This window comes from Notechis scutatus, chromosome 7, assembly GCF_049901735.1.
Source record: "Notechis scutatus isolate UNSWTSFEM ecotype Mainland chromosome 7, rNotScu1.2, whole genome shotgun sequence".
Taxonomy (NCBI): domain Eukaryota; kingdom Metazoa; phylum Chordata; class Lepidosauria; order Squamata; family Elapidae; genus Notechis; species Notechis scutatus.
In genome coordinates this window covers 576,637-593,876 of record NC_142015.1, presented here as the reverse complement: position 1 = coordinate 593,876, position 17,240 = coordinate 576,637, and the positions used below count along the sequence as shown (strand labels likewise).

At 51.5% G+C, this 17,240-nt stretch overlaps 1 protein-coding gene across 1 annotated transcript in view; it reads left to right on the top strand.

Annotated features, from left to right (window-relative positions):
• XPO7 (exportin 7) overlaps nt 1-17,240 on the top strand; it is a 34,375-nt gene that overhangs the window by 13,514 nt on the left and 3,621 nt on the right. Inside the window, 21 exon segments of the mRNA XM_087969554.1 lie at nt 169-234; nt 2,522-2,626; nt 3,013-3,178; nt 5,804-5,877; nt 6,126-6,245; nt 7,186-7,332; nt 7,686-7,858; nt 8,075-8,268; nt 8,881-8,986; nt 9,952-10,087; nt 10,293-10,366; nt 10,614-10,683; nt 12,128-12,202; nt 13,223-13,331; nt 13,617-13,723; nt 14,093-14,126; nt 14,129-14,180; nt 14,432-14,539; nt 15,034-15,116; nt 15,587-15,801; nt 16,828-16,966. Coding sequence (XP_087825680.1) covers nt 169-234; nt 2,522-2,626; nt 3,013-3,178; nt 5,804-5,877; nt 6,126-6,245; nt 7,186-7,332; nt 7,686-7,858; nt 8,075-8,268; nt 8,881-8,986; nt 9,952-10,087; nt 10,293-10,366; nt 10,614-10,683; nt 12,128-12,202; nt 13,223-13,331; nt 13,617-13,723; nt 14,093-14,126; nt 14,129-14,180; nt 14,432-14,539; nt 15,034-15,116; nt 15,587-15,801; nt 16,828-16,966 — 2,353 coding nt within the window.

The window sequence follows — 17,240 nt, the reverse complement described above, 5'->3', positions numbered from 1 at the left end:
GTAAAGAAAATTCTGGTGGTGTTTCCACTTTGGAGAAGGGGCACCCTTGTGACTTGTGGGGGAGGACTGCCAGACAGCATTATAGAAGTCATCAACAACGTAAGCCATAAGCTACAACAATAGAGACCGCTCTGCCAGAGGGACCTTTTCTGCTTTTTCCTTCTCTAGGACAGTGTTGAGCACTGCATCATTGGAGTGACAATCTTGTCTCAGCTAACAAATGAAATTAATCAAGTAAGTGCTTCAGCCTTCCTCAGTGAAGTAAGTGTCACCTTTATTCATTCATTTTGCCTTGTGCTGCTTTCTGCCTATGCGCTGGTTTGTTTGTACAGACATGTGCTGCTTTGGTAAGAAACTGACGCTCCACTGGAGTTTGAAGTTTACCATCCCTGGCGCAATTCCTGAGCTATAGAAGTAGAGCTTTGGATGGAGACAACCCTCTGTTCAGTAATATTGCGAAGGCTCACAATGAGCTTTCCATTTCTGTAGCTCTTCCTTTGGAGAAACCTTTCCTAAGAGCTACTTGCTTCCATCCTGCATGGCAACCATCAGAGTTCTGGTTCAATTCAAAGGCTGGCATGCTCCCCACGCCAGGGTGTGGCCTTATCTTCTTCTGAAGTACAGATGGCAACCCCTGTCCTCCAGATTTTGATAGGTCTGGAGCAGGCCACTCCCTCAGCAGTCCTAGCCTCCCACTGTGCTATCTCAAGAGAGAAGCTTGAAGGAGCTTGACTGACAAGAGGGACCAGGGATTTTGGTTTGGACTCTTGAAACTGCAGTTCTGTAGTTCTGCCAAGGAACAGAGAGAGCCTCTCCTTGGATTGGAAGTCAGCTTATCCGCTGTATTGCGGGAAAATGCAGCATAGTAAAGAGAGTTTAAGAATTGCAGTCTTCCTGTGTTTTCCCCTTAATGGGACAAGAATCTGTTTCTGCTGCAAACCTGGCTGCGTCTTTTTTCCCCTAATCCCAAGGCAGGCTTGCTGACTTCTAACAAGCATCCGGACATTTGAAAAGCTTGGCCTGAAAGCGGTAAAATTGAATGGAGGTTTAGGGCAGATCTTTGAGGGTCTCTAACGTTGGTTGAAACCAACAGGAGGCTAGTGGCTCAGCACTCGGGAGCCAGGACTTGCCAAGCGTTTCTGTTTTCATCTGGCAGCAGGCGGTTAAGTGAGGGAAAGGGGTGCCTGGCCAAGGGCAGGCCCACCTTCTCTTGCCAGGGCCTGTGGCTTCTCTGCAGTCATCACAGCCCCAGCAGATGTGGGCAGCGGATCCAGGGGCTGAAAAGGGTGGTGGACAGCTGTAGTCCAGGGAGATGACGGGCCCCCAACTGGGGCAGCGAGGAGATAAAATTCAGGCACCAACCCTGGTGTAACCCATTGATCGCGTGCGGTGATTTGACAGGCTTTGTGTGACCCCTCCCCCCAAATTCCCAGCTGCTACTTTGGGTGGCTCATGAGAACATCTTAAAAATACAGTGGAAAAAAGAAAAGATGCCGCCAACATGGCAAGAATCGGATTCAAATGCAAAGGAAGGAAGAAACCCACCCCAACCTCTCCCACCTGGGAGAAGAGCCAGGCCTTGAACCCCTCCCTTCCAGGACGACCTGGGTCTTTCGGGGGGGCGGGGAGCCCCATTCAGGCCCCGCTGCCCCGAAGGGCCACTTCCGGGATTCTGGCCACTGACATTGTTCCGTTGGAGGAAAATGCAGTGCCCCAACCCAGCCGGATAGATTTGGCCCAGCAGCTGCTGCTTAAACAACAATAGATTCTGCACGTCCCATTTGACCTATTTCAATCTTCAGTGATCCTGGCTGTGCCTGTATATAGGCTGATATACCGCAATTATATACACCACGGAACTGAGCAACTCTTGGGTGTTGCTGAGGGTTGTTAGGTTCTGCTAGTATACAGATAAAATGATTCATATCGCTTTTTATCCTTTTCTTCAAAAGAGAAATGGAAGCAAATGCTGATAGCTGAATGGAAAATGGGAAATAGGATGTTTTTAGGCAGTGGATATTATATGCTCTATAATCAGCCCATGGCAGTTCCACCCTGCTGAGATCTTTCCTCAGTATGATGGTCTTAAAATTATAGGGATTCGCTATAGTGGACAACCTGTAGAAAAGCGCCTGTGGGATGTTCTAGTAGCATCCTCCTTTTTATATATAATTTTTACTGAAGATTTTAATTACAGTAGCAGAAGCAAATACAAACTAAACTCACAGAGAGAAGAGGAGGGAAGGGAGAGTTAAAAAGTGCAACGGAAAAAAAAGACAGGTATAATCGGATTTAATAACTTTTCAACCCCTAAAAGATTACAAACAGCTCTTGTTTTATAACCCATCCCTTATCTATATGCAAATTCTTAAATCATCAGGCTTTTAGTCCTGGTATTGGTAAAGGATTATCGGAGCTTTATAGAAAATTTCTTATTTCAACCTTCGTCAAATTCTTATTCTTGTTTTCTTCACGAGCATTTAAGGTCTAACGGTAACTTGCTTTCTTATTCAATCTCTAGGCAGACACTACACATCCTTTGACCAAACACAGGAAAATTGCTTCCTCATTCCGAGACTCATCGTTGTTTGATATTTTTACCCTCTCCTGCAATTTATTGAAACAGGTAAGAAAACTCGAAACCTTGGTGCTCAGTCTTGACCGCTGGGTAAAACGATTAAGGTCAATGATGACGCTTGCCTGCAGAAGTGGTGGGTGCCCCATCCCTGGAGGTTTTTAAGAAGAGACTGGACAGTCCCTGGTCTGAAATGGTGCCTTGAGCAGGGAGGGCTGGACTAGAAGACCTCCAAGGTCCCTTCCGGCTCTATGCTGATTGAGGGATTGAAAATGACCGAGTCCAATGTTACTGTAAATTTAGAGCTCTGAAAATCTCTAACTTCAGTCTGGTACGGCAACTGCTGTGTATGATACAGTGGGATTGTTAGGCTCTGCGGGCAAGAAGCTGGGCTAATGTCTTAAAAATGGTGCCCACTTCGCTTTTCCTTTTTTTAGGCTTCAGGGAAAAACCTGAATTTGAACGATGAAAGTCAGCACGGTCTCCTTATGCAGCTCCTGAAGCTCACACACAATTGTTTGAACTTTGACTTCATTGGCACATCAACCGACGAGTCCTCTGACGACCTCTGCACGGTGCAGATCCCCACCAGCTGGAGATCAGGTAGAGGTTGTCCTTGTTAGGCCTCTCTGGATCGTTGCAGGCATCGCCCCAGTCACATGGTGCAGGCCCTCCCCAATCCTTCGGGTTGGCACAGCGTAGGGAGGGCGGTCTTAAAACCCTACTCCAATTCGGCCGGTTCTGCAAACTGCCTAAGTGGGTCCACAGAAATAATCATGACAAAACCTGCAAGACGGGGGGGACACGTGGGCCAATATATTAGAGAATTGCTGCGATCATTACAGAGAGGAAATAATGTCCTTCAGCTACTGAGAAGCATCTCTCAGTAACCAGATTAGACTCTTTGGATAACGGCTCATCCCAGTGAGGCAAGAGGCTCTTTCCAGAATGGCCAGCGCAGTAGATCTCTTCGATCTGGTCTGGTCATCTTTTTGGAGAAAAAGAAAACCTGCTCCTGCACATTACTTCCATTTGGCCATTGGTCACTAAATATTAAAAGACTCCCATCTTGTTTTTATTATGCTTAAAGCTTTCTTTCATGTGCCAATAGACAAAAAACCCGGCAGTAGTATGCGTGGTTAATTTTAGTTCCATTTGCTTATAATATGGAATACCAGCTAAGCTCATTGTGACCTTTGGAGAGGTTGGCATATATGGGGGAGCGAGCAAGAGAGGCAGAAATTTCCTTCTTCTAAGGAGCAAGTTATAGAAAGTGTGTTTTGGAGCAAACGAGTGGTGGCGAAGGTGAGGTTTCCTTTATGCTCTCACCAAGGAAAGAGCAAGACCAAGAGATAAATCTTCGACACAGAGCAGTAATTTTTGCCATTGTCAGAAACGCCATTGGACCTAGAAGATAATAAATGGTGTTGTTCCTGACTAATCGGACTCTTTTTCTACCTGTTTGACTTGTCAGTAAGTTATACATATCTCAGCTTTCTAGTGCATAGGGAAAAAAGCAAGAGTCCCTTTTTGCAGCAGAAGGTGGCCTAATTTAGTCAGCAGAGAGAAGAATTGGCTGCAGATATCGTTAATCATACATAATGGCTGTGCAGAATTTCCAGATAAAATATACCGTTTTTCATTGATTTGTCATGGAATGGCCCAGGTGTAATTATGTTTGCTCACCTACAGTTCAGACCATGAATGCGTTTAAAAAGGTTTCTGCTGATTGAAATACAATAATATTTTCAAGCATACTCCTTCACATCTGGATGCAGTTAATGGATGCAGTTGAGCCTCTGGGCTTTTTCTGAAATGCCTCTTGAAAGGGACTTCTCAGCACCTCATTTCCCCATCACTTTTCAGCATAATTGCCTTGTGGTTTAAACTTAGCCCTTCAGAAAGCCCCCTTCCGCTGGATTAGGGCCAAACTCATTGCCATGGGCACCCAAAAGGTGGCAGTTGAGATTTATAACCTTAACTTTGGGGGGCGGGGGGGTGGGGTAGCTAAAAGAAGTTCCCAAAAATACAGAGAATCCCTGGTTTTAAAAGCAGTCTCGGGGTGGGGGAGGGGGGAGCACTGAACAGCGCAGGCAGACGGGAGAAGGATAAACACGGACAGAGCGTGCTTGGATTTCAGTAAGGCTTTTGACAAAGTAGACCACAACCACCTTGGAAGCTAGAAATATGTGGTATAGACACTAGATGGATTTGTAACTGGCTGACAAATCACACACACGTAATCCTTAATGGAACTACATCTACACGGAAGGAAGGAAGCAGTGGGGTACCCTAAGTTCCTTTTTCGGCTCTTCAACATCTTCATAAACAATTTAGAAGAGGGAATAGAAGGGGAACATGAAATTTACAGGTGACACTAAACTGGTAGGAGTGGCTGACACCCCAGAAGATAGACTCAAGATCCAGGTGGATCTTGACAGACTTGAACACTGGACACTATCCCACTAAAATACAATTGAAGGTAGAGAAAACTAAGGAAAGAAAAACCCAAAATACATATACAAATTAGGTGAAACCTGGCTTAATAACGGTAACTGCGAGAGGGATCTGGTGGTCCTAGTGGACATCACTTAAATATGAGCCAGCGGCCCAAAAAGCCAGTGCAATCCTACGTTGCATTAACAGAGAGATAGAATCAAGATCACGTGAATTACTAGTACAGCTATACAAAGCCTTAGTAGGGCCACACCTAGAATGCTTCATCCACTTTTGGTCACCCCAAAATAAAAAAAAAAGACCTTGAGACTTTGGAACAAGTGCAGAGAAGAGCAACAAAGAGGATGAGGGGCCTAGAGGCTAAAACATACGCCAAAGGGTTGTAGGAATTGGGTACGGCAGGTCTCGTGAAAAGAAGGGCCAGGGGGACATGATAGCAGAAGCTATGGCTGCTCCCTCACTGGAGGCTCTTAAGTGGAAACTGGGCAGCCATGTGTCTGAAATGGTACAGGGCCTGCTTCTGGAGCAGGGGTTGGACTAGAAGACCTCCAAGGTCCCTTCCAACTATGAGGAGGAATGGGCCATGCTGCTGAAGGGGGGAGAGCAGAGGGGAGCAGCTGTTTTCACACCTCCATTCTCTTGCTTGGCCAGAGAATCCTCAGTCAGGCTGATGGTGGCCCCAAGTCCTGCTGGGCACCAACATTGGCCGGAAGGATGTTTCCAAGGGGCCGTTTCAAGCCTGCCCTGAAATTGCGCTCGTCTCTCTTCCAGCCTTTCTAGATTCCTCCACCCTGCAGTTGTTTTTTGACCTGTACCATTCCATCCCTCCCACTTTTTCACCCCTGGTAAGTATGTCTCCGTCCCATAGATTTCCCCTGGGAAATGGTGGGTGGGTGGGTGGGTGGGACCCCCAGGGCACCGTCCATCTGGGCCCAGCTACCCCCGAAGTCAACGCTTTGCTTTTTCTGCCTGCCTCTCCCCTCGCCCCCAGAAGAGGCCCACTGAAGCTTGTCTGCTCACGGCCTGCACAGGTTTTGCTTCGGGGCCAACTCGTTCAAAGAGTCCATGTTTTGATTTTACTCCCCTGGCTCAGGTCTTGTCGTGCCTAGTGCAAATTGCTTCCGTCCGGCGGTCCCTATTTAACAATGCCGAAAGAGCCAAGTTCCTGTCGCACCTGGTCGATGGGGTCAAGCGCATCCTGGAGAATCCCCAAGTAAGTCAGAATGTGAACATGAACAAATTTTGTATGGACATTGTCACCAGTTGTCCCTTGAAGCTTCGGACGGGTGTCATCCCGGGGCTTCTCTTTGCAACAAAACCCAGGAAATGGGGGGAGGGGAGCCACTCAGAGGGAGAGCAAGCCAAATCCTTAAGCCAGGCTCTTGGCATAGCCCGTGCAAAGCAGCCCGTCCAAGGATTAGAGGGAGTGGAAGGACAAGAATGGGGGTGATTCGGAGGATTTTAGAGCTTTATTAACAGACAGCATAGAGCCCACAACAGCCCAACCAGGGAAGAGGCTGCAGAAGCCCCAGGCCTGCCTGGGCAGCTCTGCAGGCCCATGTTCTCCCCTCCGCTGTCTGCCTGGCTACCCCGGCCCAGACATTGCCAGTGTGGGGCGGGATGTGCAGAGAGAACAGGCTCCTGCTGTCACCCGCTTTCTCTACTGGTAGGTGATGAGGAATATGAGTTTGAATCGTGCAATATTCAATTTAGTGCGAAATATAAATCGATACAGGGTCAGGATTAACGCAAGCCAAAGATGAGCTAATGCTAGAGTCCTCTGGCTTGTTTGGGTCCTCATTTTACTGACCTCGGAAGGACGGAAGGCTGAGTCAACCTCGAGCCTGGTGAGATTCGAACTGCCAATTTGCAGGCAGCCGGCAGGCAGCAGAAGTACTGCACTCTCACCGCTGCGCCACCGCGGCTCAGTGGTTTTTGTTGCTCTTCTCTGCATTCTTTCAAGGGCTCCGGCATCTTTTGGGTATTGTGGTCCAGAACTGGACCTGGCCGTCCCAGGGCAGCCGGATGATTTGGGCTTTGGGCAATCTCAGTCAGTCTGGAGGGGCCTGGGGGGCTTCGTGGAACAGCTCCGGGGGTCTCGCCGAGGGGGGTGCCGGACTGATGCTTCTCGTTCTTCGTTTTTTCTCCCTCAGAGCTTGTCAGACCCAAACAACTACCACGAGTTCTGTCGGCTTTTAGCTCGCCTGAAAAGCAATTATCAGCTAGGGGAGCTGGTCAAGGTGGAAAACTATCCTGAGGTCATCCGACTCATCGCCAACTTCACTGTCACCAGCTTGCAGGTGGGGGCGTCTTGGGGCTGGAGCGAGTCTGGGGGGGGGGCTCACCACAGGAGGCCTTTTGAACTGTCCAGGTGGGCAGGGAAGGGCGTGGCTTCTCTTAGGACACCAGCCTTTAGAACAGGGGCCTCCAGCCGTGGCAGCTTTAGGACTTGTGGACTCCCAGAGTTGAAGTTGAGGGTTGAAGTCCCACAAGGCTTAAAGTTGCCACGGTTGGAGGCCCCGGCTTTAGAACACAGAACTGCCTGCTTTACCTGCAAATGCCTTGAAGGGGCCACTTGCCCCCAGCAGAAAGAGCTGGCAGGCAGGCAGGCAGGCAGGTGGCATTCACCGTCTTCCTTCCTTCCTTCCGGTAGCACTGGGAGTTTGCGCCGAACAGCGTGCACTACCTCCTCAGTCTGTGGCAGCGGCTGGCAGCCTCTGTTCCCTACGTTAAAGCCACCGAGCCGCACATGCTGGAGACGTACACGCCAGAGGTTACCAAAGCATACATCACCTCCAGGCTGGAGTCCGTCCACATCATTCTCAGGTAAGATGTCGTGGGGACGGCTGGTCCTTGCGGTCTTTGCCTGGGAATGTGTGAAAGTTACGCGACCGCAGGAGAAGGACCCTGCCCCAACACCGAGGGCAGCTGGGAGGGAAGCGAGCCTGGCCGCATTCACGCCAGCGGAGCCCCCGGGGCCCCCCTCCCCTCGCAAAGGAGCGCCCGGTTCTCTTCCCAATTGGTGGCTTTCCCTACCCCCAGAGATGGCCTGGAAGATCCCCTGGATGACACGGGTTTGGTGCAGCAGCAGCTCGACCAGCTCTCCACCATTGGGCGCTGCGAATACGAGAAGACCTGCGCCCTCCTGGTGCAGCTGTTCGACCAGTCCGCCCAGACCTACCAGGAGCTGCTGCAGAGCGCCACGGCCATCCCCGTGGATGTGGCCGTCCAAGAAGGTGAGCAGCCAGCAGGAGATCCCTGCCTTGGCTTGGCCGAGCTTAAGGAAGGAGAGCAGCCTCCTTTGCCAATGGGATTTCCCTGGCAGCTGTGCAGGGTTGGGGACTGCGATGCTTGGAAACAAAGCAGAGATGAAGTGAAGTAACAGTTGAGAGTCAGCCTTAGTTCCTGCCTCATGAAAAGGAGAGCCACCTTTGGAACTCTGCTTGCTTCTAAGAACCAGAGTGCCTTTGCACGCGCGCGCACACACACACACACACACACACACCCCGGCTCCCATCCATTACAGAAGATCATTGGGCGGGGGCGGGGAGGAGTCCAGGGCCCAGGGCCTGCCCTCTGGAACACCATTCAGATTAGGGGTTGTCCCTGCTGGCCTTTCTCACAGCCCTTGAGATCCAGATCTTCTCCCAGGCTCTCGAGGTATTTGAGCCCCTGAGTTGTGTGCATTTCTGTTGCTGGGTTTTCCCTTGCTTGCCTTCCTTTTTTGTGCTTTGGATGTGTTGATGTGGGTTGGTGTGGATGGTTCTGCCCTCTCAGTCTAACTAAAGGAAAGGTGTGCGGGAGAAGACAGGTTGGTGGATTCGCTCTGTTCCTTTCTCTGGCTCCAGGGCGCCTCACCTGGCTGGTCTACATCATTGGGGCCGTGATTGGCGGGCGAGTATCCTTTGCCAGCACAGACGAACAAGATGCCATGGATGGCGAACTGGTCTGTCGGTAAGAGCCCCGCGCTAACAAGGGGAGCCCTGCCCCAAGGCCTCTCGCCCCGTCCAAGGGAATGAATCGTCACACCTTTCCCCGTTATTCGGTTCACCAACTTCGGCCCACCTCCGGGGCCTGGAGAAGCCCTTGGCAGGGGGATTAAAGTGCCAGGTCCACTCTGAGCATCTGGCTGACTGCAATAAGCCATAGTAGTAAGGAGGAGTAGTAACTGAGCGTGCTTGGGGAGATGCTGCATTAACTGTTCACCTTGAGAGCATTCACAAGCCGCGTAGAAGTTGTGTGGACCAGCTGGGTGTGTAAGGGGGTGTGCCCTCCCTTGTGGCCCTTGCAGAACACAGAACTAAATATTGGAAGTTGGCAGATTGCTGGGCTTTGAGATGGGAAAGTGGGTCTTTCAAAGTTTGTTGTCAAAGCACAGCCGTTTTTTTCTCATCCATGGCTAAAAGAAAGGGGGGGCGGGATTAAAGGAAATGCAGGGTGGCCATTCATTGAGTTAAGCTTTTCCTTCTGCTGATTCTTTTTAGCCTTCTCCAAAATGTAAACTTCTTGTCAAATAATTCTAAGATTAAAACATATCGAAAGGATTCTTTTTCCGATTGTTCTTTCATATGATGAAAACAAGCAGTTTTCCGTCGGTCAGATATTCCTAGGTGTCTCCCTGAGAGCCCTGCCTGGGATTCTGAGTGGGGGGGGGGGGAAATGAGCAGAGTGGTTTTCAGGGTAGAAGCCCCCCCCCCCCCATGACAGTGCCTGTCTCCGGAGGGCACCTGACTTGCCCAGCTCAGAGGCGCTTTCGGAGGGACCCCGTGGTTGGTCCTCCTCAGACAGATTCAGCCAGATGTGGAAAGTCAGCAGCCTGCCCTTTCTGAACAAAATAAAATGCCCCTTGAATCAACGGGTGGCTTGTGCCCTCTCCAGCTCTGCGGCCTTCTTCATCCCTTCCCTTCCGGCCTTTCCAGGGTCCTGCAACTCATGAACTTGACCGATTCACGCCTTGCTCAGGCGGGCAATGAGAAGCTGGAGCTGGCCATGCTGAGCTTCTTTGAGCAGTTCCGAAAAATCTACATCGGAGACCAGGTGCAGAAATCCTCTAAGGTAAAGGACGCTTGTAGCGGCTTTTCCTAATGTCTTCACGATCCGCTCGGTCAAAACTCTCCACCTGCAGATTGTGCTTGGCCAGGGTGGGGCTTTAGGGTTCATTTGGCTGCCCCCTTCAGAAGCCAAGGGGGCCCTGGGATCAGGGGGGCTGAAAGTGAACTCACAAGAGCCGCCTGAGCTGAAATCGGTTTTCCACTCCTAGCTGTATCGCCGGCTCTCAGAAGTCCTGGGGCTGAATGACGAGACCATGGTGCTGAGCGTCTTCATAGGGAAAATGTGAGTCCTGCTGCTGCTGCGTGGGAGGTTTCTGCCCGGGGGGGTTCCTTCTGCGGGCTGGCAGGCTGCTCCTAAAGGCTGCTCCCTTCCACACACACACCCGCAAACCCTGGGATAGCCGAGAGGAGCGGATGGTTGAGGGATTCCAGCCCAGCCTCTCTGAGCTTTCTGCTGACGGGGGCCCTGGGGGGGGGACGAAAGGAGAAAGCAGCAGCCCCCGGACGGTGTGCATTTCCTCTCCCTGCAGAATCACTAACCTGAAGTACTGGGGACGGTGTGAGCCCATCACCTCCAAGACGTTGCAGCTCCTCAACGACCTCTCCATTGGATATCCTTTCCTGCAGGCCTGCCTGGGCTCGGACGGGCGCTCCAGGCATCCTGGGTTCTCCCTCTGGGGAGGCCGGAGCTGAGCAGAACCCGAGTCCTCCCCTCAAGAGCCCTTCACTCCTGTTTCTCACAGGATCCCTTTCGAGGCTGGAATAGGATCAGCAGCAGGTGGAATAGAGGGCGGCAGTCAGTGTAAATAACTGCCTGATAAGGAATAATAAGTACATGATCTATTCATAAGAGGAAGAGTACATTGGGGTGGAAGGAGGATACGGTTCAAATCCGTAGCCTCCGTGGCGCAGTGGTGAGAGGGCAGGACTGCAGGCTCCTTCCGCTGCCTGCCGGCTGCCTGCAGTTCAAATCTCACCAGGCTCCAGGTTGACTCAGCCTTCCATCTTTCCAAGGTCGGTAAAATGAGGATCCAGATTGTTGGGAGCAAGAGGCCGACTGTAAACTGCTTAGAGAGGACTGGAAAGCACTGGGAAGTGGTATATAAGTCTAAGTGCCATTGCTATGTTGAAGATAAAGAAGCAGATAATTAAACATTATTGTACTTCTATTCCAGTCCTTTACCAAATTATTATATGGTCCTCTGCAGTGGTCTCAGCAGTCATGACCATAGTTAGGTAAAATAATTAGTATATGACAGTCAGTAGTCCTCGTTCAGCGACCATTTGCACGCCCTGTAATGGCCTCGTGGGAAGAACCACAGCTGGGTCAGAGAAAAGGCGGCAGCTTCCTAGTTTCTTGGCCTGTAAAGGTGACGAGGCAGACCTGCAAGACTCCGTTCATGTAACCTTATCGTAAGGTAGAATTGCTTGGTCTGGGCCTGCTTCCTGGTGGGGCCGTCTCGCAAGGTAGACGGTAACAATGGTGCTGCAGGAGGAGACTTAGAATGGTCCTCGTAGTCACGACCGTTGCTGTGTTCCCGGTCCCAGTTACCATTGTTAAGGGAAGGCTACCTGTCCAAGCAGGTAGTCGCAGACAAGCATTGTTGCGTGTGCAGCTTTAGCCATCTCTGGTCAAACTGTTTGAACGAATTCCTTAGCGAACAGAAACGGAAAGTGAAAAGTTACCTCCCACTTGCATGCCTCCTATGTACTGTTTACGTATAGTGTTTACAGATTCAGAATGAAGGAAAGAGGAGTGGATGCAATTCCACCAGGGAGGCCTAAACTTTTGTATACACCTGTACCTGGATATCAGGTGATAGCCTTCTGATGTTTTGGACTTTGGTTCCCTGCCACGCCATATTCAGCAGACCCCGTGGCCGTCCGTTGGAGGGCTTGCTGGCCAGACATCTATGCCCACCATCGCAGGAGAGATTTCTCAGCTGCCACGGGAGGGGAAATAGGATTTAGTGTGACGGCTATCTTCGTGTTATTATGCCTATGAAGTTTCCCAACCAGGCCGATGGCTTGTTGTTTCCTTAACCTCACTTTTACCTACAGCAGCGTTAGGAAACTGGTGAAACTGAGCGCTGTGCAGTTCATGCTGAACAATCACACGGTTAGTTGTCACGTTCTTTGGCAGAGCTTCTGGGTGGGGTGGTCTTCCAGTACGGTCAGCAGGGGGTCTCCTTGGAAGGATTCCTCTTTCCAGACCAGGACTCGGAACAAGCAACATCCACCCTAATTGGCATCACCTAAAGTGGTACTTAAAGGCCAGGAGCACACTTCAAAGTGCACTGACGACGTCTCCTCGAATGGTGACGAGACATTTGCAACCAAATTGCCAAGCTTGGAGCTCAGACCAACAGCCTAATTCCTCTTTTGTTATAGAGGAAACAAGGACTGAAGCTGCAGCTGCATTGGGGAAGCAGGTTGAAATTCAGATTTTGCCATGCAAATTGTACCAGAGAATAGTCCTGCCAGTCCTGCCCTTCCTGCCCAAAACGAAGCCTCGTGTTTTCTAGCAGGGCCTTCCCCCAGCAGTCAGTCTGGCCACAGAGCAGAGGGCTCTGGCCGATTGGAAGCTCCCTTGAGTGACCTGGGCAAGGAGGACATGCGATGCTAGCCGGTTGACCTTAGGCCCATTCCTATTGTAGCTGGCCCTGTGCTGCTATTCACAATCCAGGCGTTGATAAAAGCTTTCCAGCATGGAAAGGAGTTTTGTCCAACTGCTGCTTGCGCAGGGGACCCTACACCATTCCAGGCCAACGGCCGCCCAGTCTCCAGGGATGGAGCACTGACAGCTTCTGGAGGCCAGCTATGCCGTGGGTTGATTGCTCTGACTCCTTAGTTCCGGGTGGCTTCCCTCCTTGGTTAGTTTCCATCCATTGTGAATTAGGAAAGCACTTAGTTGTTCTAAGCCAGATTCGGTGACCTGCATTGGATTGGATGCTAGCAGGAGGAGGGGAAAGGCCCCCGGCTTGCAATGACGGTAGCTCCTTGGCCAAGGCAAGGGCAAGGAAGGCGGGCGCTTGCGACCTGCCTGTCCATGGTGCCCAAATGCCGAGGGTGCCCCTTGTTTCTGTCCCTGAACAATTGCACCCCATGGATTGATAATGTGATTTCTGTTCTTCCGCAGAGCGAGCACTTTTCCTTCTTGGGCATTAACAATCAATCCAACCTGAGTGATATGCGATGTCGGACTACGTTCTATACGGCACTTGGGCGCCTCCTCATGGTGGACCTCGGTACTGCAACCCATTCCCCCTGAGTTCTTGGTCATTCTAATCGGAGCTACTTGGCCGGGAAGAGTTTAATCAGTCAACTTTCTCTAAAGCGAGGTTATTCAGAGAGAAAGCGTTTCGTCTGGTTACCCTGCTCCAAATATTGTCCAGAGCGAGGGTAGATCTGAATCTCTTAGGAGATCAAGGCCTCCGAGGTTTACCAGAGGGATCTAAAAACGGTTCAGATTTTTAGCCCGGATTGCAAAGCAGAGGACGGCTGGAGATCACTGTTTCCCATCTCTCTTCCAGGGGAGGATGAAGACCAGTATGAGCAGTTCATGTTACCCCTCACGGCTGCCTTCGAAACCGTGGCACAGATGTTCAGCACCAACACCTTCAATGAGCAGGAGGCAAAGGTGGGGAAGGGCCGGGGTTCAACTCTCCCTGGGTTAGGTGAAGGCCGCCTGGAACCTTCCTGGCTCTCTTAAGGGTACAGTTCCCCTCTGCCGTTAGGGCTGAAGTCCAAAACGTTTGGGTTGGGGTCTTCCTAAGAACCCACCGGGCAGGAGCGATCCGGATATCTGAAACGGGGGCTCTTCCACCCGGCACAGAAGGCAGTTCAGAAGGCCTCCCTCCAGGATCCCTGAGGAAAATGGGGGGGGCAGGGTTCTCTGTATTGGAGCAGCCAGCACAATTGGCCGGGCGGGGGCGGGGGCGATTGGGACACGGAGGACATGAAGCAGTGCCTCTTCCCTCCTCTGACCGGCGTCTTTCCCTCCCTCCAGAGGACGTTGGTTGGCCTGGTGAGGGACCTGCGGGGATCGCCTTTGCCTTCAACGCCAAGACCAGCTTCATGATGCTCTTCGAGTGGATGTATCCTTGACTCTGGCGCCTGTCCGCCTGCCTGCAGTGGGGACAAGGCTGGCGACTGGATTCTGGAATCTTAACACTGACGGACTCCTACCTGAAATGATCCAGTAGATCGGTTGCCTTTTCTGCAAGTCCTTTATTGGCCAGTTGAGTCTGCGGTGCTCAGCTTTGCAGTAATCTGGCCACCTTGGCTAGTCTGACCTGAAGAATGAATGCCTGAGTTGGTTCTGGGGTCCTTAGCTTCAGCCTTACAGCTACCCAGCCTACATGCCAATCTTGCAGCGGGCGGTTGAGCTCTGGTACCATGACCCAGCCTGCACCACCCCTGTGCTCAAACTGATGGCTGAGCTGGTGCACAACAGGTAAGTGGGCTCCAGTCGGTCCCCTTGGGTACCTTACAGGGACGGCCAGGAGAGGAGAGAAGGTGGTATGAGGAGAAAAGGCTGTATGGGATCTTAGTTGAAAGTGCTGGGATGCATTTCCAGGACCGTCAGACAGTTTCTAAAGAACTGCTAGGATTCTGCCTGGGAGTCTAACCACTTTGGAGCCCATAAACGATAGGAGGGCAGGCAGGAGCCGCCCACGGGGTTGCAAGGCCTGGGCCTCCCTGGCAAGAGACCACACAGGCAGGGGAGGGCAGCCCGAGACATTCTTCTGTTTACGGCATCCCGTCCGTGAGGTGCAAACGGCCACTAAATACTCTGTAAGGCTTTTCAAAAGAAGGCTAAACACCCACAGGGGGCAGCTTTATGCCTGGAGGTTACCCACCAGGTGTGCTTGTGGAGGGGAGCCCAGGGTGGGGCTGCCCCGCCAGGTGGGGCGTCCCAGCCAAGGCGCAACTCTCCCTTGCTTTCAGGTCCCAGAGGCTGCAGTTCGACGTCTCCTCCCCAAACGGCATCCTGCTCTTCCGGGAGACCAGTAAAATGATCACTACCTACGGTGGGTCTCTTGCCCTTGGCAGCTCTTGGGCTGGGTCAGGTGGGCAGGAAGCTTCGCCTGGGCCCTCTGCCTGGCCCTCCTGCTGCCATGGCTCTGAATGGGCCGGAGGGGGCAGCCCAGGAGAAGGATGCAGCCTTGACTCGGCCCACTGCCAGGAGTTCGATCCTGACAGGCTCCAGGCTGACTCGGCCTCCCATCCTTCTGAGGTCGGTCAAATGAGGACCCAGCTTGTTGCGGGCAACAGGCTCCCATTGGTGAACCACTTAGTTGCAAAGTCTAAGCGCTGTTGCTGTTTGTCCCTGTGCCAAGCGGGGGCTGGGGCTCTGCCAAATGCAGAGCCTCTTCTCTGGTTCCAGCCACTGCAGACCGGCTCCTGGCTTTTCCACTTCCACTTTTCCGGGAGCCACACAAGGAAACTGCCCTTTGAGGAGGGAGTGCTGTTGAGATGCCTGCGCTTTGCTTTCCTGCAGGAAACCGTATCCTGACTTTGGGGGAGGTTCCAAAAGACCAGGTCTATGCCTTGAAGCTCAAGGGGGTTTCCATCTGCTTCTCCATGCTGAAAGCCGCCCTGAGTGGCAGCTACGTCAACTTTGGTGTCTTCCGCCTCTATGGGGACGATGCCCTGGACAACGCCTTGCAGACTTTCATCAAGCTCCTGCTCTCCATCCCACACAGCGACCTGCTGGTAAGGGTGCCCAGCGGCTCCTGTGCCCCCCTGAACCCTCTTCCACTCTTGGCGTTTCTGGGGTTGCCCAAGGGACACTCGCAGCTCTGTGTGTGTGTGTGTGTGTGTGTGTGTTGGAATCCAAACTTATAATTTGGCCTCGCTCGTAATGTAATGACAGCTGGGTTACACATCGATCGGTGCCTATTCTGGCAGGAGGTTGCTTCTCGTGAGGGTTGCTGCTGGCCTGGCTGAGGGACCAGGGCCCGATTCCACCCCCTTCGCCGTTTGCCCTGGGGAGGGGGGGGGCCTTGGGGTACAAGATGAAAGGCAAAACGGAGGGTTGCTTTCTCACACACACCCCTTCTTGCGAAATGTGGCGGTGCAGGAAAGAGCCGTGGTGGCACAGGGGTTAGGAGGCCGTACTACAGGCTACCTCTGCTGACTGCTGTTTGGCAGTTCAAGTCTCACCAGGCTCAAGGTTGTGACTCAGCCTTCCATCCTTCCGAGGTCGCCAAAACGAGGACCCAGATTGACCCGGCCTGAGTGACTGAGCGCAGGAACTCATGGTCCAGGAAAGGGCACGACTGGCACACAACACAAAATTGCACAAAGGCTCTCCTAGCCACAACTGCGAATAGGTCTCCTAGCTATTGTCAAAACCTTTGATAATGAGATTGAAATAATTCTGCGTAAAACAGTCACGTGACACAAAGCCACAGAAATATATATATATAAAATAGCACTGGATGGTCAGGTGAGGGCATGGCACAATAACTACTACCTCTCTGGCCTAGGATTCATCTAAAGAATGGTTACTCCATCTACCCATAATTTGCCAATAAATCGGAAGCTGTACCTTCAGTGGTCATACAAATAAAAAGTTTTGAAAATCACGGCTTCTGAAACTGAGGTTGCATTTTGGGGGGTGGGGGTGGGGGGGAATATGTCCGAAGGTTCCCCAAACCTAAGTAGTCACATATTCTGGGCCCACAAAACTCCTCTGAAAGCTTTCCTGATTCCTTTCTTTAATTTATCTTTTTTCAGGATTATCCTAAGCTCAGCCAGTCCTACTATTCGTTACTGGAAGTTCTTACTCAAGATCACATGAATTTTATAGCTAGCCTGGAGCCCCATGTAATCATGTATATTCTGTCTTCCATTTCAGAAGGTCTCACAGCGCTAGGTGAGTGCAATAGTCTTTATTGGGAAGTTTTAGGGCTGCGAAAGTCTTTCAACGTGGTTTTGTTGTTCTCCAGCAGCATCAAAGGAATGAGACGCCAACTAGCTGCCTTAGATACAACACCCAGTAGTAGAACATCTAAATGTTCCCTTAACTGTTCCTGGTTTGGTGTCTTCGTTTTGTCATTAAGGATTGGCCTTTGGGAAGGACGACCATTTCCTTAATCTCTCAGGGGCAAAGTGGGTGACAGAGCAACACCAAGTGATCGGATCTTCCT